The 18,850-nt window shown below is 36.7% G+C and overlaps 1 protein-coding gene across 1 annotated transcript in view; it reads left to right on the top strand.

Annotated features, from left to right (window-relative positions):
* Window positions 1-18,850, top strand: part of gabbr1a (gamma-aminobutyric acid (GABA) B receptor, 1a) — a 58,923-nt gene that overhangs the window by 33,961 nt on the left and 6,112 nt on the right. The window contains exons 11-20 of the mRNA XM_084125378.1: window positions 244-309; window positions 501-692; window positions 793-1,038; window positions 1,370-1,433; window positions 3,042-3,119; window positions 10,868-11,018; window positions 12,004-12,136; window positions 12,289-12,405; window positions 18,281-18,388; window positions 18,602-18,695. Of these exons, the coding sequence (XP_083981504.1) occupies window positions 244-309; window positions 501-692; window positions 793-1,038; window positions 1,370-1,433; window positions 3,042-3,119; window positions 10,868-11,018; window positions 12,004-12,136; window positions 12,289-12,405; window positions 18,281-18,388; window positions 18,602-18,695 (1,249 nt within the window). The remainder of the gene's footprint in view (window positions 1-243; window positions 310-500; window positions 693-792; window positions 1,039-1,369; window positions 1,434-3,041; window positions 3,120-10,867; window positions 11,019-12,003; window positions 12,137-12,288; window positions 12,406-18,280; window positions 18,389-18,601; window positions 18,696-18,850) is intronic.

Below are 18,850 nucleotides of genomic sequence, written 5' to 3'. Positions count from 1 at the left end.
TGCCAATCTGTGAATTTTATTTTTGCATAAAATCTAAATATAGTGCAAAAAAAATGCTTGCTAAAAGCCTCTCTTCCATCCCATGTGTTCAAGAGAACAAAATTGCTTTTCCATGGAAAATAGTGAAAAATAGAATGGTAATAAATGCTTAAATACATTTTACATAGTTTCCATCCAGTGTTTTTATGCACTAAAGTGACACTTTACTATATGTCACATTGTTTGATGCGTCTTTGTCTACAGCGTCAAGATGCTAGAATCATAGTTGGCCTCTTTTACGAGACTGAAGCCAGAAAGGTGTTTTGTGAGGTAAGTAACAACTACGATTCTTTTTACAAATACATCTGAGCTGTCAATTTATTTTAAATCAATTCAGCACAATTCAGTTCGATGCTTCTACTCAGCTTGAGTTAACTTACTGTGGCTTAACCGAGATTAAAATATTGAATACGATTATTGCTTAAGCACAGACCTTCAAAACATGGTGTCATCTTTGGCAGGTCTTCAAAGAAAAACTCTATGGTAAGAAGCATGTATGGTTCCTCATCGGCTGGTACGCAGACAACTGGTTTAAGATCAAAGATCCGGCCATCAATTGCACAGTGGAGAACATGACTGAAGCCGTGGAAGGGCACGTCACCACAGAAATCGTCATGCTAAACCCGGAGACCGTCCGCGGAGCCTCCAACCTGGTGAGTGGATTTTAAGTTTTTGACTATGATGATGCCTATGTAAAACATATCTATGAAAATTTCAGGATGGGATCATTAATCCTTCTCAAATCCTCCACAGACATCCCAAGAGTTCCTGGTGCAGCTGATGTCACGTCTCGGGGGCAAAAACCCAGAAGAAACGGGCGGGTTTCAGGAAGCTCCGTTGGCGTATGATGCCATGTGGGCTCTCGCACTGGCCCTCAATAAAACGGTGGCCCCGCTGAGGGCCAAAGGCTGGGCACTGGAGGACTTCAACTACAACAACAAGGAAATCACTGCTGAAATATACAGAGCCCTCAACACCAGCTCATTTGAAGGAGTGTCTGTGAGTTGATGAAAAGCAAAGGAGAAATAGCTGTCAAATAACAATGAGATAAAATACTCCAGACATTAATTTCTCAGACCTGTCAGAACACCTTTTTAAATTTTATATTCACATTGGCAATCATCAGTCTCGGATGATTCCGTTTTTATAATGCATACAGTGAATCTAAGTTCAAACTCATTATAGAATGATTCAGCCTTTATTTTTCCACAGATTTTATGTTTTTTTCATGATGAATCACAAATGGATTTCTTTTATGATGATTTTGTATTGATGTGGCTTTATCATAATGTCTTTGAACTATTTATATTCTTGCATATGTGTCTCGTAGGGTCACGTCGTGTTTGACGCTCAGGGTTCACGTATGGCCTGGACTCTCATTGAGCAACTGCAAGGTACAAACAAAACAGAAAAACCCTAAAACTAATGTAGATGATGACACTAATGCACTTAATTGCATTTTAAAGGGTCACATCCTTCATTTTTGTAGTATTGTATATTTGTCTGTTTTGATGACTGTTCACTTATGATGTTAGTCAAATGTACTTGCTTCGACTAACCAGTAAAAATACACTATTTCAGTATTTTTATTTATTTATTTATTTTTTGAAAAACGTGCCAGTTTTTTAAAGACTATAACTGTCACACCACTAATTCCCAATCAAGCAGTAGGGCTGTGCAAAAATATTTATACAGCTAACTATCGCAATATTTTCTTTCACGATAGTGTATCGATATTCCAACTTCTAGTATTGATACATTTTTTAAAATCATGTTAAACGTTTACTCTTTGAATTCCTGCATGCGGAAACAATACAAGTCGACACCATTGTGACTAAAAGTTTGCTAAGAAGTATTTCCTACTAAAGCAAGGCGGTATTTGACTCTGGTCAAGCGTATCCAATAGCAGACTGGTGGGAGTGGCCTTGGATGGCAACATACCCAGTGCATTATGGGTGTTGAATTTTCCCTTCCTATTTGGCAACAGCCTTTTTTCCTCTGCTTTCTCTTGTCAGGTAGCTCTAAAAGTGCGCAGGGCAAAAACTTGCTGCAGTTAAAGAAAAGCCCATCTATCTTACTTCCTCCTCATTACTTCACTGCGTCTGTGGTCGTATTTTGGTTGTTTAGTTTCAATGAATGGTCTGGACTGGTAAGAGAGTCTAACTCAATCAAAGTCTTTGATTTCCAAAGTGCAAGAAGGGTTTTTCTACAATATGTTCCCTTTCAGACTAACTTTGATCAGTGCAGTTGGGCTTGTTTTTTATCTTCGACCTATTGATGCAGCTTTAAGTCGACTACTTTTGCAGATTTGTTGAGTCAGGCCTCTTTTGAAGCTTTTTATTGCAGTGCTTGGTGAAAGCAGGTTTTGTTAATGTGACCTTTAGTTGACACACTGTTAATTAGATGCTATATTTACACAGGAAAACTTTTAATACAAGCCTTTAAAAATAACATTACTTTTTTCATTATGTCTACCCAGCTAACACAATTATGTTCTAAGAACATTTTGATAATGTTCCCATTAAGTTATGGAAACATTATTCATGTTCAGTTTTTTAAAAATGTTTTACAAACTATATATACGCAGGTCAGCAAAAATCATTAAGGTTTCCATTTGGTCATTTTACAAACAATATGGGAATGTTACTTTTTGAATGTTGAATGTTTTGAAACAGGTAGTAAGTAGTAATGTTTTAAAAATGTTAGACGAACGTCCAAGTGAAACATTTCATGAACAATGTATAAATATATTTGTGCTAACATTTTGAAAATGTTATTAAAAACCAGAAAACTATTAACTAACATTTTATTAACGTTTGTTATTAACTTTGAGAGAACCTTGCCAGAATGTTCCTGTTAGCTGGGTTAGTCTGTCCATTTATAATTCACAGACAGATGAAGGTCTCTTTGTTTCGGGAAGATGTCGGCATGAGAAGTGGTTTTATATTCACTTTTCTTTCAGACGTTTGTCATGTTTCATTTCAATTCCTTTTTTTCCTCAGGTGGGAGCTACAAGAAGATTGGGTACTATGACAGCACAAAAGGCAACCTGTCCTGGTACGGAAACGACAAATGGATTGGTAAGAGAAACCAGCCTTTTTTCTGCACATCAAGACAGCTCTGTCCATTCCACTCCCGTCACCTTTCACAGCCGCAATCGGCCCGTCCAGATTGAGGCTTACCGGTATTGATTTCTGTTTGCTCAACAAATCCCTGTTGCGCTCTTTAATACATCGCTAACAATTAGCTGTCCTTTCTGCTAGAGGAGGCCATACAGGCCCAGGGGAGCGAAGCCACATGCCGTTCGCGGCTCGCGCTGACCTTTGTGCGGCTCTGTGAAGTTTCTCGATTGACAAACTGATATTGATGAAACCGATGTAAGGCGCAGAGCAGATCAAATGAAAATGTGTGATGATGGTCGCAGATAAATGGTAAAGTGCAGCATGTAGGAAACAGTGTGAAATTGAAAAACGTAATTTAATCTTGTGGAAAGGTAAACCAAGGTTTTGTCCAGACAGGCATCAAAAATCCAATATTTTGACGTCATCCATTTATTTGTTTGTAGTCTGGTACAAAGGCTCAAGGTTTGACTTATTAGCATGGTTCACTGTGGCTCTAAGAAGCATATTTTTCCATTCACAGTCATTCAAAATAGCTGTGTATTCTAGCAAAAGATATATTTTTTGCAAGCAACATGTTTATGTGATTATTTCTTTATGATTATGATATGATTTAAAAAAAATGTTTTTGAAAGATGTCTCTCATGCTCAGCAAGGCATTCATTCATTTGATCAAACACAGTAAAACAGTAATATTGTGAAATATTATTACAACTTGGGTTAGTTCACCCAAAAATGAAAATTCTGTAATCAATTACTCACCCTCATGTCGTTCCAAACCCGTAAAACTTTTGTTCATCTTCGAAATGAAGATATTTTAAATAAAATGTAAGAGATTTGTCCCTCCATTGACAGTCCATGCAACTACAACTTTGACGCTTCAAAAAGTTCATAAAAAGATCATAAAAATAAACCATATAAATCGAGCGGTTTAGTCCAAATTTTCAGAATAGACACGATCACTTTATACAATGAACAGATTTAATTAAGCTTTTATTCACATATAAACATTCATCAGTGGACATATCAGTTATGGTAAACGGAAGCTCAAGCATGCTTGCTTGACGTGCGAGAACCAATGAGGTTCCTTCTTGTGTTACGCAGCACGTTTGAGCTTCAGAAAGAACCAATGAGGTTCATTCTCGTTTGGTACGCAGCACTCAGCATCTTTGCTGAATAAAACTATTGATTTATTTAAAAAAAAAATGACCCCACAATTTTGAACAGTAGTGTGTTGAATAGTATAATATTCAAAAGTATGGCATAGTATTGTTATATGGTATTCAAACTTTTTTACCAGTCATTTAAAAGGCTTTTAAAAGCATGGTTGTAATAAAAACTGTGTTATTTACTAACCCGATGCAATGTATATATAAATATGTTCTTAAAACGGTAATGTTTCAGTCTGAATGATTAGATTAGATTAAGTACTTTTTTCATCATTCGGGATGCAAGGTGAGTGTAACGTCACACAAAGTGCAGTGTCTACGGCTGTGAACGGCTACATCGTTTGCACTTAGTGTACTGAATGAGCAAACGGATGAGTGGTTTCACACTCAGCATATACATGAATGTGTCAATAATACAGAAAGGCTTTTGACGCTTTCTGTCTCATGCACCTCATAAATTCATTTCAGTTTTCCCATCCATTTTGCCAGTCAGTCCTAAATATGCAGTGTGAACAAAGCAAAATAAAAGCTTTACTTTTAAAAGCATCCCATCATGTGTAATGTCACCGCACTAGAATAGCTTTGACAGAAAACTCACAGTTGCTCATTTTCCTGCATGGATGCTATTCTAGTAAATCATTTACAAAACAACAAACAGTGCCTTCCCTATTACTCCACGAATTGGTTTTCTGCCAAGAGGTTGGAATTGAATTGCCACCACCAAAATCCTGTATTTTCTCTCCCAAGAGATACAGAGGCGATTATTTGCTGGATTTGCCCGGTCCTCTTCTGTGAGTCATTCTTGATTTAGGCTCTAATCAATCCTTCATGCCGTGATCCCATTGAGTGGATTCCACCAGCGTGACTGTAACAAAGCAGCACTGCCCTACATTAGACGAGTAATGACCTCACACTTCACCAGCGCTTGTTTTTTAATGGCTACAAGATGAATATCAATGCTACAGGCAGAAGTTTTACTGCAAAGTCTGGAAAAAGTGAAAGATTAGTAAAGATGGTGATGTCAGTTCAGTGACACAACATTGGAATTTACTGTATTTGACAGGATGATTACAGTGTTTCTAAATTGTGTTTTATTGAGTAATTGATTAAAACAATTTTATGACCCAAGTTGAAATACATTAAGCTTGGCATGTTTCTGATGGTTTCTGAAGTTCATGCTTCAGAACTTCCGTTAAGGGAAAATAGTGAGCATCAATGCTCCCTGGTTTTCACGGTGCATTGTGGGAATTTTTAGGGAGCGAAAGTTTCAGTACACTCACACTGGAAGGATTTTGCGATTGAGACAGCCCTTAAAATGGCCGACTCCCTGATCAGTGCCCTGACTACTGAACTAGGGAGCTGATTGAGACGCACCCTTCACTTGTTTCATTACTGGATGAATCAGCGTTTTTGAACGAATCTCTTGAATAAATGATTCAACGACAGTCACTTGTCGCCACCTACTGGTGTAGGGATGTAATTTATACAATCATTATTTAAAGCGTCAAGTTACTTTCAAAAGGTGATTTACTCTATTTTTTATCGCTACTGTAGACATCAGGGTTTATATCCGAACTATAAACTTTTATCACAGTACTTCTGTGATAATTTGAATTACTGTAACAGAAATAACGATACGGTGTGGTTGAAAAGACACATGACAGCTGCTTTCTCTGGCTCAGCGGCAGCGTGAACGCAGATTTGATTGTTCGCTGTGATCGTACTTGTCAAAGGTTTAATAGACATAGCCGAATCGTTATCATTTAGGAATAAGATCATGGGGGTTTTAATTGAGATTGTGATCTTTTAACAATTAATGGTGCATCTCTACTTTGAGGGCTACTCAAATTTTTGCAACTCTACTTTGAGGGCTACATATATATAACCATTTGGGGTAACTAGAATTTAAAAAAAATAAATTAATACTTTTATTTAGAAAAGATATCTTAAATTGATCAAAAGTGACAGTAAAGACTTTTACATTGTTGCAAAAAATTCTAATAAATGCTGTTCTACTGTTCTGTTCTGTTCTGTTCTGTTTTTTTTTTGTTTTATTTTACTGTTTTCAGCATTGAAGCATTTCAACATTCAACAAGAAATGTTTCTTAAGCTCTAAATCAGCATATTAGAATGATTTCTGAAGGATCATGTGACACTGAAGACTGGAGTAATAATGCAGAAAATTCAGTTTTACCATCACAGAAATAAATTACATAGTAAAATATATTAAAACAGAATACAGTTATTTTAAATTCTAATTAAATTTCACAATATTACTGTTTTTACTGTATTTTATCACACACATGCAGCCTTAGCGAGCATAAGAGACTTAAAAAAAAACGTACCAACCCCAACCTTTTGAACGGTAGTGTTTGTGTGTGTGTGTGTGTGTGTGTGTGTGTGTGTGCGCGCATGTGTATCCATTTGAAAAAAGAGACAAGCCCTCCCAATCTGGTATGTCTTGCCCCAACTTCCAGTTTAAAAATGTCAACACGTGAAAGAAAACTGCTTTGGCCAAGCCATTTTTGGGGTCTTGAGAAGCATTTGATTTAGAGCATCAGTTGCGCACATGGTTTTTACATTTCAGAGTCAGAGTTTCAAGCCTGGCCTCTGTCATGTCCTGATCCCATTCCTGTCAACACTCTTCTCTCTGCTAAAGGGCATAAATCCCTCCAAAAAAGCCATTTGACATAGTTTAAAATCTTTTTTCTTCCCCCAGTAGCAAATTTACATCATTTTAAGCCAATCACGGCTATTTTCAGAAAAACTGAGTTATGACCTATTTAGTCACTTCTTCCGCTCTCCCCACTGAAAAAAAAAAGCAGAGCGTAGAGCTGGTGACATGGCTTGCCATTTCTTTGCCCTTGATAATAGCTGAAGCAGCAGATAATAACAAATAATAACACATAATTAACACGTAACCTCCGGAGGAATCCAATTAGTGGAGATTCTCAAGCATCCATGGGGTTCTTAATTTTTATTAGCATAAAATTGTGGCCTTTAAAACATGTAATACATGTAACCTCCGATCAGAACTCAGGACTATGATTTTTTTTAACCATATGGCAGTGCCCTTGCTTTTCAACCATCTCTTGGTAGCACTTGACAACCACTTTAGTAAGACTTTCTCTTCCAAATTGCTGTGGAAACTGTTGTTAAGCCAGGTCTCCATAGCAACACCCTGTCCTGATTCTTAGATCAAGGACGACGGAAGGTTTACTGTGAGAATGCATCAACTGACGGACAGAGCTTTCTAACACTCTCTCTCTCTCACACACACACACACACACACACACACACACACACACACACACATTTATCTCTCACAGTATTGCTGCCACATTGCAGTAGCAAATGTTACTCTTGACTCGTCAGTGCTCTGACATTCTGAAAAGTATCAACAAACATCGTGTCACTTTGACAAACCAAAGGACCAGATGTCTTTCACTGACACGTTTTCCTCACGGTCAGCTTTCAGTCCCTGGTAATGGTTGCCTCTGACAGAAAAAAACTTCCATTTTAACTATTGCTCATCGCTAGATTCCTGTCAATCGTTTATCTGTCCATATCAAAAAGCTTTACACACACAAGACAGCCATCCTCACTGTAATTATTGTTCCCACAGGAATCCTGTTTTTGGTTGTAATTATAGTGACAGACTGAACAGCAAGAGGCGTAAATGTATAATTATAGTCAGTTCCAGTGAAGAGTGATAACATTAGTGTGAGGAGTGATAATAATGTTTTTAAAAAGGCATTCACTATGGTACTGTGAACTCTTTAGTTACTTTAGATTCATTTATTATTTACTATTATCATTAACTACCATGGGTCAAATGTAGGTGTTGTTCATGATGTTCTACTTGTTCATTTAAGAATTATGGCTGACACAGTTTAATTCACAACATGTTAAGATGCAAATTGACAAATTGGCAAATTGATGCAAATCTCTCTCTCTCTCTCTCTCTCTCTCTCTCTCTCTCTCTCTCTCTCTCTCTCTCTCTCTCTCTCTCTCTCTCTATGTGTATATTCAATATAATAAATATAATAAAATATAATAAAAGTATTAATTAAAAAATTATATATATACTGTAAATATGTGTATATATATATATATATATATATTTACAGTATATATATATAATTTTTTAATTAATACTTTTATTCAGCAAAGATGCTATAAATTGATCAAAAGTGACAGTAAATAAATGTAAAATCTACAAAAGATTTCAATTTGAAATAAATGCTGTTCTGTTTTCAACATTGATAATAATAAGACATGTTTCTTGAGCAGAAAATCAGCATATTAGAATGATTTGTGAATATATTACAATTAATGTGTAAACTGTTAAACAACAAAACAGTTATTTTAAATTGTAATAATATTTCACAACATTACTGTTTTTTCTGTATTTTTAATCAAATAAATGCAGCCTTGCTGAGCATATTGAGACTTCTTCAAAAGCATTACAAAAATATTCAAACTGTACAGTACAGTATGTTGAACGAAATTTATTGGAATTCAACAGTCAAACAACAGAGACAGCTGACTAATCAGTAATTTTGACTAATTTTTATGATTAAAATTTTGTCATACAACAGTAGAAATGTCCATAACATTGTTTTCAGGTAACTTATATAAAAGATAATGACATCAACATTTTAATCTATCAATTTTACATTGATGTTTCACTGCTAGAAAAGGTCTTGTCAGTATATTTATGCATTTACATTAGTCTTCCTTGGTAACACTTTATTTCGATGGTCCACTTTAGACATTCTACTAATATAAGTAAAGTAACTTTTTTAACTACCTGTCAACTAGCTCTCATTAGAGTATTAGTAGACTGTCTGCTTAATATCTGCTAACTCTTTATTGTGATGGTCTGACTACGTCAACTTATTCTACTAACCCGAACCCTAACACCCAACCCGAACCTAACAGTTTACTAATATGCTAATGAGAGTTAAAGGAGAACTCCGGTCAATTTTAACATTGAGCTCATTTTTGTTTAAATTTGGAGTGCTGTCAATACAGAGAACAACGACAAAAATCGGTGTTGCCTACACCATGTTATCCTCTTTTTAAAATTTGCACCCTATTGACTTCAATGGGGCATATTTTAAACCTGCTTTTACCCTCTTAACATCCTTGATGTGTCATTACAAGTGCACAGGTCATGTGAGTGATTCCTTTAGAGTTAACACGGGTGAATCTGACTGCAGTAGATGTGAAAGATATGAATAAAAATGAAGTTAATTCGGCCAGCGCTCATACCTGTATTTACATCCTGTTTTCGGTTGAAGTCCAAAGTAGTCGATTGTCGAGTTCACGCGCATATGTTTAGTTACCTATGATCACGCGCGTGAACTCGACAATCGACTACTTTGGACTTCAACCGAAAACAGGATGTAAATACAGGTATGAGCGCTGGCCGAATTAACTTCATTTTTATTCATATCTTTCACATCTACTGCAGTCAGATTCACACGCGTTCACTCTGAAGGAATCACTCACATTGGCTGGGCACTTGTAATGACACATCAAGGATGTTAAGAGGGTAAAAGCAGGTTTAAAATATGCCCCATTGAAGTCAACAGGGTGCAAATTTTAAAAAGAGGATAACACGGTGTAGGCAACACCGATTTTTGTCGTTGTTCTCTGTACTGACAGCACTCCAAATTTACAAAAAAATGAGCTCAATGTTAAAATTGACCGGAGTTCTCCTTTAATGTTGAAATGTAGTTGCAAAGTTAGTAGAATGTCTAAAGTGGACCATTGAAATAAAGTGTTACCTCTTCCTTCAGTCTGTGCCCTGCTCTCTTCCACTTCTCTTTGTGTCATATAAACCAAAGGTCTCATTTACAAGCCATTTACAATGTGTTCATACCAGATGCCATCATTAAAAATCTCCCTTTTTTAAAATTATTCTCATTTTGTAACACTTTTGTTAATAGAGATGAAACCTGAAGATTTTAGAACAAAAAAGTAGAATTGTCAGCTGTCACCCGCTCAGAATTAGAACAGCCTCCAGTCAGTTTTACACGTTCCTTGTCCCTGGCATGTTTGCTCATTAAATATTTTTAGTGTGTTTGTTTATTCTTTGAGATAGCAAAAAAAGTGTAGTACTCCCAGCTCCATTTAACACATCTTTAAATCTGTTTCACAGAATTCTGCAGAATTCCCGCCAAAACGAACGCAAAAAGTGTGAAAGGAGTCAGATTCCATCTGGTCCTGTTAATGTGTGAACGTCGTGAGCTTCCTTTTCCCCTGAAACTTTCCAGACACTTGACGTGTCAAACCGACCCAGTGGCCCTATATTTCACAGAAAACTGTCTGTCAAAAAATTAATATGCTCTCTTAGTCGTGTTTCTGAAGTTTGACAGCACAGACGTAGCTAATGATTCTCTGAACCAACCCGGAATACTGTCAATAAAGTCAATCTCTAACTTTTTTTCTGCATGCGTTTATGTTTCCAGTGTCACCACGCAGTTATCTTTACGCCATTGTGTTTTTCCTGACTGGTTTCTCTCTTGACAGGCCTCGGCCCTCCGGCAGACCAGACCAAGGTGATTAAGGAGTTCCGTTATCTTTCCCAGAAGCTCTTTGTATCAGTGTCTGTCTTTGCTGGGCTGGGAATCATTCTAGGCATAGTTTGCCTCTCCTTCAACATATACAACAGTAGCGTCAGGTCAGTATCCTGTGTTCAAAAGAAATCCACATGCCTTAAACCTTACAATTACTGACTCAACTAATTTTTCTTATGATTTTAATTTTGCCATACAACAGCAAATATGCCCCTAACATTGTTTTCAGATAACTTTCTAAAAGATGATGACATCAAAATTCGAATCTATTGATTTTATATTGATGTTTGACTGCTAGAAAAGGTCTTGTCAGTATATTTATGCTTTGACGGTCTTCCTTCAGCCTGTGCCCTGCACTCTTCCTCTTTGATCTTCTGTCATGTAAACTAAATGTCTTGTTTACAAGCCATTTACAATGAAGGCATCATTAAATATCTCTGTTATATAGAAAATTATTCCCATTTTGCAACATTTTTGTGGTTAGAGATGAAAAACGAATGGAACGCTGAGCCCAAAATCTTAACAGTTATTTTCTGATTATTTTAATGTTGTTCAGTATGTCAATGTATTTCAGTATTTCCGTCAATGGCGGGGGAAGAGTTAATATGTATAAAAAACGATTTGCCAATAAAATACTTATATTAAAATATTTTAAAAAATACTTTATTAAAGATATGTTGTCTAAAAATGAATCAAGTAATTTTATCTTATTTTAAGGGTGAGATTTATATATTTTTATTGAAAAACAAAATTAAGAAAATGTTTTTTATTTTATTTTTCAGTGCAGTGCAACCTCATTACAAAGCGACATCACATTTTGGCTGGTTCACAAAACACGATTTCACACAAGTGAAATGAAATTATCATGGATAGAAGTTTTAATAAAACCCATTTTGACCTGGGGAGGATTTTTAGATGATTAGGATGAAGGAAAATTGATTTTTCATGATTTTATGAGTCCTTTAAATGCTCCCATGCCACTTACAAAATAATAATTCAGCCCAACATGAAATGTTTTGGATTTCTCATTTTGAAATGGTGTGATATATCTGTGGGCTGAGTTGTAGTCTGTTCTAACCCTCCTGACAGATACATTCAGAACTCTCAGCCCTATCTGAACAACATGACCGCGGTGGGATGCGTGCTGGCATTGGCCGCTGTCTTTCCTCTGGGCATCGATGGCCTCCATGTCCATAGATCACAGTTCCCTGTGGTGTGCCAGGTAGAGTCGTAAATGTTATAGTCACTTTTATATTGCCGTTTCCTCTCATTCAGACTTGACCTTTGAGCACAGTGAAGATTTGTTGTAAAAAATGAATTGCTGCTTTGGAGCTAAGCTCCCAAATGAACTCTCTCTCTCTCATCCTCTCGTAGTTTCGCCTATGGCTGCTAGGACTTGGCTTCAGTTTAGCCTATGGCAGCATGTTCACCAAGATCTGGTGGGTTCACACGGTCTTCACCAAGAAAGATGAGAAAAAAGATAAGAGGAAGGTAAAGCAGTCTTGAGTGGATAAAAAAATGCTTGCACAATAATTAAAAATGATTTCCCTTTATGACTTTCTTTCCATCTGCACACAGCTTCACAATATTGTAATTTAATTATTATATATATTTTTTTAAATTATAAAAAAATCGAATTCTATTTTTATTTACAATTAATTATTTATAACATATTAATAATATATAATAATTAAAATTACACAGAAAATTACATTTTCAGTATTACCATATACAGAATATATTTATAAAAATGTTAACTTACAGTTGTGGTCAGAATTATTGGCACCCTTGGTGATTATGATCAAAGATGGCTGTAAAAATAAATCTGCATTGTGTATCCTTTTGATCTTTCATTCAAAAAAAAAAATGCAAAAATCTAACCTTTCATTGAAGTAAATAGAATTGAAAGTGAGGGGGAAAATCACATTATGAAATAAATGTTTTTCTCCAAAACACGTTGGCCATAATTATTGGCACCCCTATAATTTTTTATGATTAAAATATCTAGTATATTCCCATTCATATTTACCCGTTTTAGCGCACCAGGGTGACTAGGAACACGAAATTGTCTAAGCTATGACTTCTTGTTTATAAATTTGAGTATAAATATGAGGAAGCACAAAGGCCAAATTCCCTTAATCATCCATCACACTGTAAAACCAATGAATATAGTTCTGATGTGCAGCAAAAGATTGTTGAGCTTCACAAAATAGAAAGTGGCTGTAAGAAAAAAAGTATTAGCATAAGAAAATAGCTAAAGCATTGAAAATCCCCATTTCCACCATCAGGGCAATAATTAAGAAGTGCCAATCAACTAAAGATGTTACGAATCTGCCAGGAAGAGGACGTGTGTCTATATTGTCTTAATGCACGGTGAGGAGGAAAGTTTGAGTGGCCAAAGACTCTTCAATAATCACAGATGGAGAATTGCGGAGATTAGTTGGGTCTTGGGGTCAGAAAACCTGAAAAAAAATCAAACAACCCCTACATCACCGCATGTTGTTTGGGAGGGTTTCAAGAAAAATCCTCCTCGCTCCTCCAAAAACAAACTCCAGCATATTCAGTTGTCAGACACGACTGGATCTTCAAACACAGGGTTCTGTGGTCAGATGAAACTAAAAAAAGAGCTTTTTGGCAGCAAACATGCTAGATGGGTTTGGTGCAAAGCAAACAGGGATAAAAAGTACCCCATGCCCACGGTTAAATATACCACTGGATCTTTAATGTTGTGGGCCTATTTTTTTGTTGGAGGTCCTATTATGGACATGCTATTATGGATTCTAGCAAATACAAACAGGTAAAAAATCTACACCTAACGGCCTCTGCTAGAAATCTTATAATGGGCCGTGGTTGGATCTTCTATCAGGACAACGGTCCAAGACAAACGTCAAAATGAACACAAAAATGAATCACTGAGCACAAAATGAAGCTTCTGCCATGACCGTCCCAGTTCCCTGACCTGAACCCTATAGAAAATGAGTGGGGTGAACTGAACAGAAGAAGCACCAACATGGATCTGGGAATCTGAAGGATCTGGAGAGATTCTGTATGGAGGAATGGTCTCTGATCTCTGGTCAGGTGTTCTCCAAACTCATCAGGCATTATAGGAGAAGACTCAGATCTGTTATCTTGGCAAAAGGAGGTTGCAAAAAGTATTAAATAAAAGAGTGCCAATAATTATGGCTAACATGTTTTGGAGAAAAAAATTATTTCATAATGTGATTCCCTCCCACTTTCAATTCTTTTACTTCAATGAAAGGTTAGATTTTTTGAAAAAAATAAAAAAAATAATGAAAGATCAAAAGGATAAACAATGCAGATTTATTTTTTACAGCCAATCTTTGATCATATCTACCAGGGGTGCCAATAATTCTGACCACAACTGCTTGTTAATATACTAAATATATATTACCATCTAATTTTTTTAATGCACTATGTATATAGTATATGACTGATTTATAAATAATAATTTATTAATTTTTTATTCATAATTTAATAATTATTCATTGTAATTATTAATTATTATTATTATTTTCCAAAAAGTGTGGCAGCATAACCATTTTGCTAAACACTTACTCGAGCTCTACAATAGAAAGAAAACCATTCTGAATCACAAGGGTGAGTAAACTATTTTTGGTGGACTTTAAGTATCGGATTTCACGTAAATTACATTTTGTTTAATTAGAATGATGACAGGGCTGTAGAGTTTGCACAAGACTTTACATTTTTCAGTAACCCCTTAATTATTTTCAGATGATTTTGCAGAATCTGCAGATGTAACGAGCAGCACGCTTGCATTACGCAGCGCTTCCTAGTTCACTGTTATCTACTGCATATTAAAGAATTCCACACCGCTGACTCTACAGTGCTAGATGAAGCTTCCCAGCATGAAATAGAGAAGAACCTTCCCCCTCCTTTCGCTTACTCTTGCTGCGAGAAGTTCTGTCCGTTTCATCCTTACACAACACAAACACACTATTAGCATCTTGACACGTGTTCGCTCTGATCCTATGCCCTAAAGCAATAAGACACGGCATTAGGGAAACCCTAAGACCTCATCAAAAGACAACCAGATTACCCCAACTATGCAGTATGGATGAATATGGATGAGCATTAAACTTCTTTTACGGAAATCCGACCTTCAGGGGGCTTTATTATTCAAGCCCTCTGCGCGACGAATCGAGATGACTTTCAACTCTCCCAGTGTCCGTAATGGGGCAATTTGCCTAAGTGGTTCGACAGCACTTGAAGAAAGTTTGGCGCTCAGGCTGAATGTTGTAGAAACGGGGCTCTCGGGTCATTTGACGCCTTCACGACGATTAAGTGAGAGAGAGAGAGAGAGAGAAAAGAATGTGTGCTGCGAAGCTCGGTTCTATCCCGTTTTCCCAGGCTGACGGCCCAGAGGGAGCCTGCGGCCATATTTTAATGGATGGAATGGGAGCTGAAAATAACTCCACATTTGTAACACATGACTTTCGTGATGTTTGCTGATGATTGGCATTCCGCTTTCCTCTTACCCACCATGCAGTGGAGTAAACACAACTGTTATGGTGTCAGAGCAATTCCATCATTTACCTTGACAAGAAAATAAACGTGTTATTCAGAACAGCACCTTGACGGCGCTGGTACTTTAGAAGAGTTCCGTCGTTATTTACTCACCCTTCGTGTCATTCCAAACCCAAATGCTTTTACTTTTTTTCCTGTGAAACTTTTTGAAGAATCATGATACAGCTTTTTTCATGCAATGACATTTAAGCTCCAAAAAGGACAAATACATCACCATTGCAAAATATGATATGACCAATAAGTTATGGCAACATATGTTTTTACATTGCTTTAACTCCTCAAAATAAGTTAAGCAATTTTCTACTTTTTTTAAGTTTCAACTCATTTTTTAAAGTCAGTTTAATGTAATTTAAGTTGAAATGACTTAAACATCCAAGTTGATTGTACTTAAAGGGGCATTCCACCCATTTGAACATTGTTTTTTATTTAAAGTGGGTCATATATGTAGTCGAAATGTAAAATAAATTTTGAATTTGGTGCCTTCGTGACCGAGGAAAGACAAAAAATAACTTCAGGACGCATTTGTATGAAAGACAACAACTCCCACAATGCACCACATTGCACAGCTCCGCAAGCCACTCCCACTAATCCAGAAAGCTCATATCTGCATATAAGAGAAATCACTCTTCCGTCTACAAGGCTAGCTACCACCAGAGCTTGAAATTCATTTCACACAAAATGTCTAGTTAGTTGGCGAACTCATTAGTGCATTACTCCTCGTTTGTATTTCTTTCGAAAAGGTGAATTATTGTATGGTACCGGGATGTTCAGTCAGAACATATGCGGTGCGAAACTAGGATAGTTCACAACACAAACGTCCGTGTCCTCGTCTGATTCAGAGATTTCGTCCAGGAGAAATTGTCATCGTTGAAATTCTTTGCCGCAGACGGACTCCATCTCTGTGTTCGTAGTTGCATAGTGAGATCACCGGCGCCACCAGTCCGCCCTAACTCGAGCCAGTCTGGGCTCCTCGTCCGCGGCAGGCAGGTCTTCTGCCTCGGCTGCTCTTCGCTATAATGCGGCTTGTAAAGGTAGCCACAAACACCTGATTCAAGCATCAGACTTCCGAAATCCTCTTCTTCTATATTATATTGAGTACTCTCCTCCGCTATTGTCATAACTTTACATCTGTCTCCACAGCGCCTGTTAGCTTAGCTTCAAACAAGATGGAGGATATTCTTTCAGTTTCAGAGAGTAAAGTCCCACCCACTGATCTGTAATAGGTCTGTAGCGTGAGCGGGTCCCGCCCCTGGGAAAGATGAGGAACTAGTGCTTGTAGTCTCAACAGAAATCCCCCCCTCTTACACTTCCTCCTACAATGACGCAAAATGACGATTTTTGCGTCATTGTGGGAGGAAGTGTAAGAGGTAAATAACGGATTTCTCCCGTCTCAGGGGAAAATGAGAGAGTGTTGCACGACCATTCAACAGTATGACTGGGTTTCTAACAATGCAAAGCTTAATGCTAATGGGTGGAGTGTCCCTTTAACTTTTTTTTTTTTTTTTTTTACAGTGTAGTTCATATGGCTTATGTGCTGTATTTCAAGTCCTCTGAAGTCATACGATAATTTTGTGTAAAACTGACTAAAATTTAAGTCATTATTCACTGATCATTTTCATTGCTGCATGCTAAAAAATCTGCTTCTCACGCAAAGCTATTGTATGGACCACTTTAAAATGCTTTCATGGTTTGTGTTGTAATTTTTTTTGGCTTTTTTCTAAGCTTCAGGAAAAGGAATCTAATACAGAAAATAAATACAGCACGATTAGTGTTGTTCAATTGACGAACAAATGACTCTTATTAGCAGAATCATGAGTGAATTACTCTTATGAGCTGGTTCTTTTAAGAAATTGCTCAGAATGACTCACAAACCCACAAGATAACGATCTGACAAATCGAAACATGATACATTTTAGCAGAATTTTTTGATGAATAGAAATTTAAAAAAAAGCATTTATTTGAAATGCAAATCTTTTGTAACATTATAAATGTATTTACTGTCACTTTTGATTAACTAATGTATCCTTTCTGAATAAAAGTATTAATTTATTTAAAAAAATAAAAAGCATTGACACAAAATTTTTAATGGTAGTGTACTTTACTTGTAACTTACTTTGTAAAACTTAGGCATCATTACTTACTGTCAGTTTATATATTTGCAATGTGTAGTTAACGCATTATATAGCCTATAAAATGCATGTTCTCTATATGTGACCCTGGACCACAAAACCAGTCACATGGGTCACAATTTTGAAATTGAGATTTATACATCATATGAAGACTGAATAAATAAGCTTTCCATTGATGTGTGGTTTGTTAGGATATGACAATATTTGGCCGAGATACAACTATTAATCGAAACATTGAGAAAATCGCCTTTAAAGTTAGGGATTGTGCTGCATTCACTCACAAAAATAAATGTTATATATATTTACGGTAGGAAATTTACTAAATATCTTCATGGAACATGATCTTTACTTAATATCCTAATGATTTTTGGCATAAAAGAAAAATTGAATATTTTTAGCCATACAATGTATTGTTGGCTATTGCCACATATATACCCGTGCGACTTATGACTGGTTTTGTGATCCAGGGTCACATATGAGATGCATAAAGATTTATCAAAACTTATTAATTTGTGTTCCACAGAAAAAAGTAGTATACAGAGTCTTCAATGTCTATAACTTCTGTAACCTTGCTTTTATTTCCCCTTTTATAGCAGTTGCTTGTTACTGTCTTGATGGTTTGTGACTGTGCACCATTGACTAACGATTATGGTCTTGTTAATTCGCCACAGCACTTGGAGCCGTGGAAGCTATATGTGACCGTTGCAGTTCTGCTGGCCATTGATGTTATCTCTCTGCTTATCTGGCAGATCATGGACCCACTGCACATAACCGTGGAGGTGTGGTGACACTTTATTATTTTTTTCTATTCTTGTTGTTACTTTGATTTTTATGATGTGTTTCCTCTGAGATGCCTTGGAAATTTCTGCAGAGCAAGCGCATGGAAGTAGGTGTTAATGGTGAAGGATTGTAGTGCGGTGCTCTGCTGCATTGACCTCAATCTCTGTCCTTTAAAGTGCTCTCTCTCGCTCTTGTTTTCTCGCTCTAAGCAGAAGTTCACTAAAGAGGCTCCTAAAGAAGATCTGGATGTGTTGATTCAGCCTCTTCTCGAGCACTGCAGTTCAGAGAAGATGAACACGTGGCTTGGTATGTATCCAGAATTCACTCACCGTGTCCAGTGCTCTCTCTCAGTGACTCTTTTTAGTGGTGTTTGCTAAGGATTTTTCATTTAAACCCCTAATGCTGAATATTCAACTTTTTGCATGATTTTTTCCCCTTAAAATCACCCTGTGGGCTGTGCG

This window comes from Abramis brama (assembly GCF_963993115.1).
Source record: "Abramis brama genome assembly, chromosome: 10".
Classification (NCBI taxonomy): Eukaryota; Metazoa; Chordata; class Actinopteri; order Cypriniformes; family Leuciscidae; genus Abramis; species Abramis brama.
This window is presented reverse-complemented; position numbering and strand designations above follow the sequence as displayed.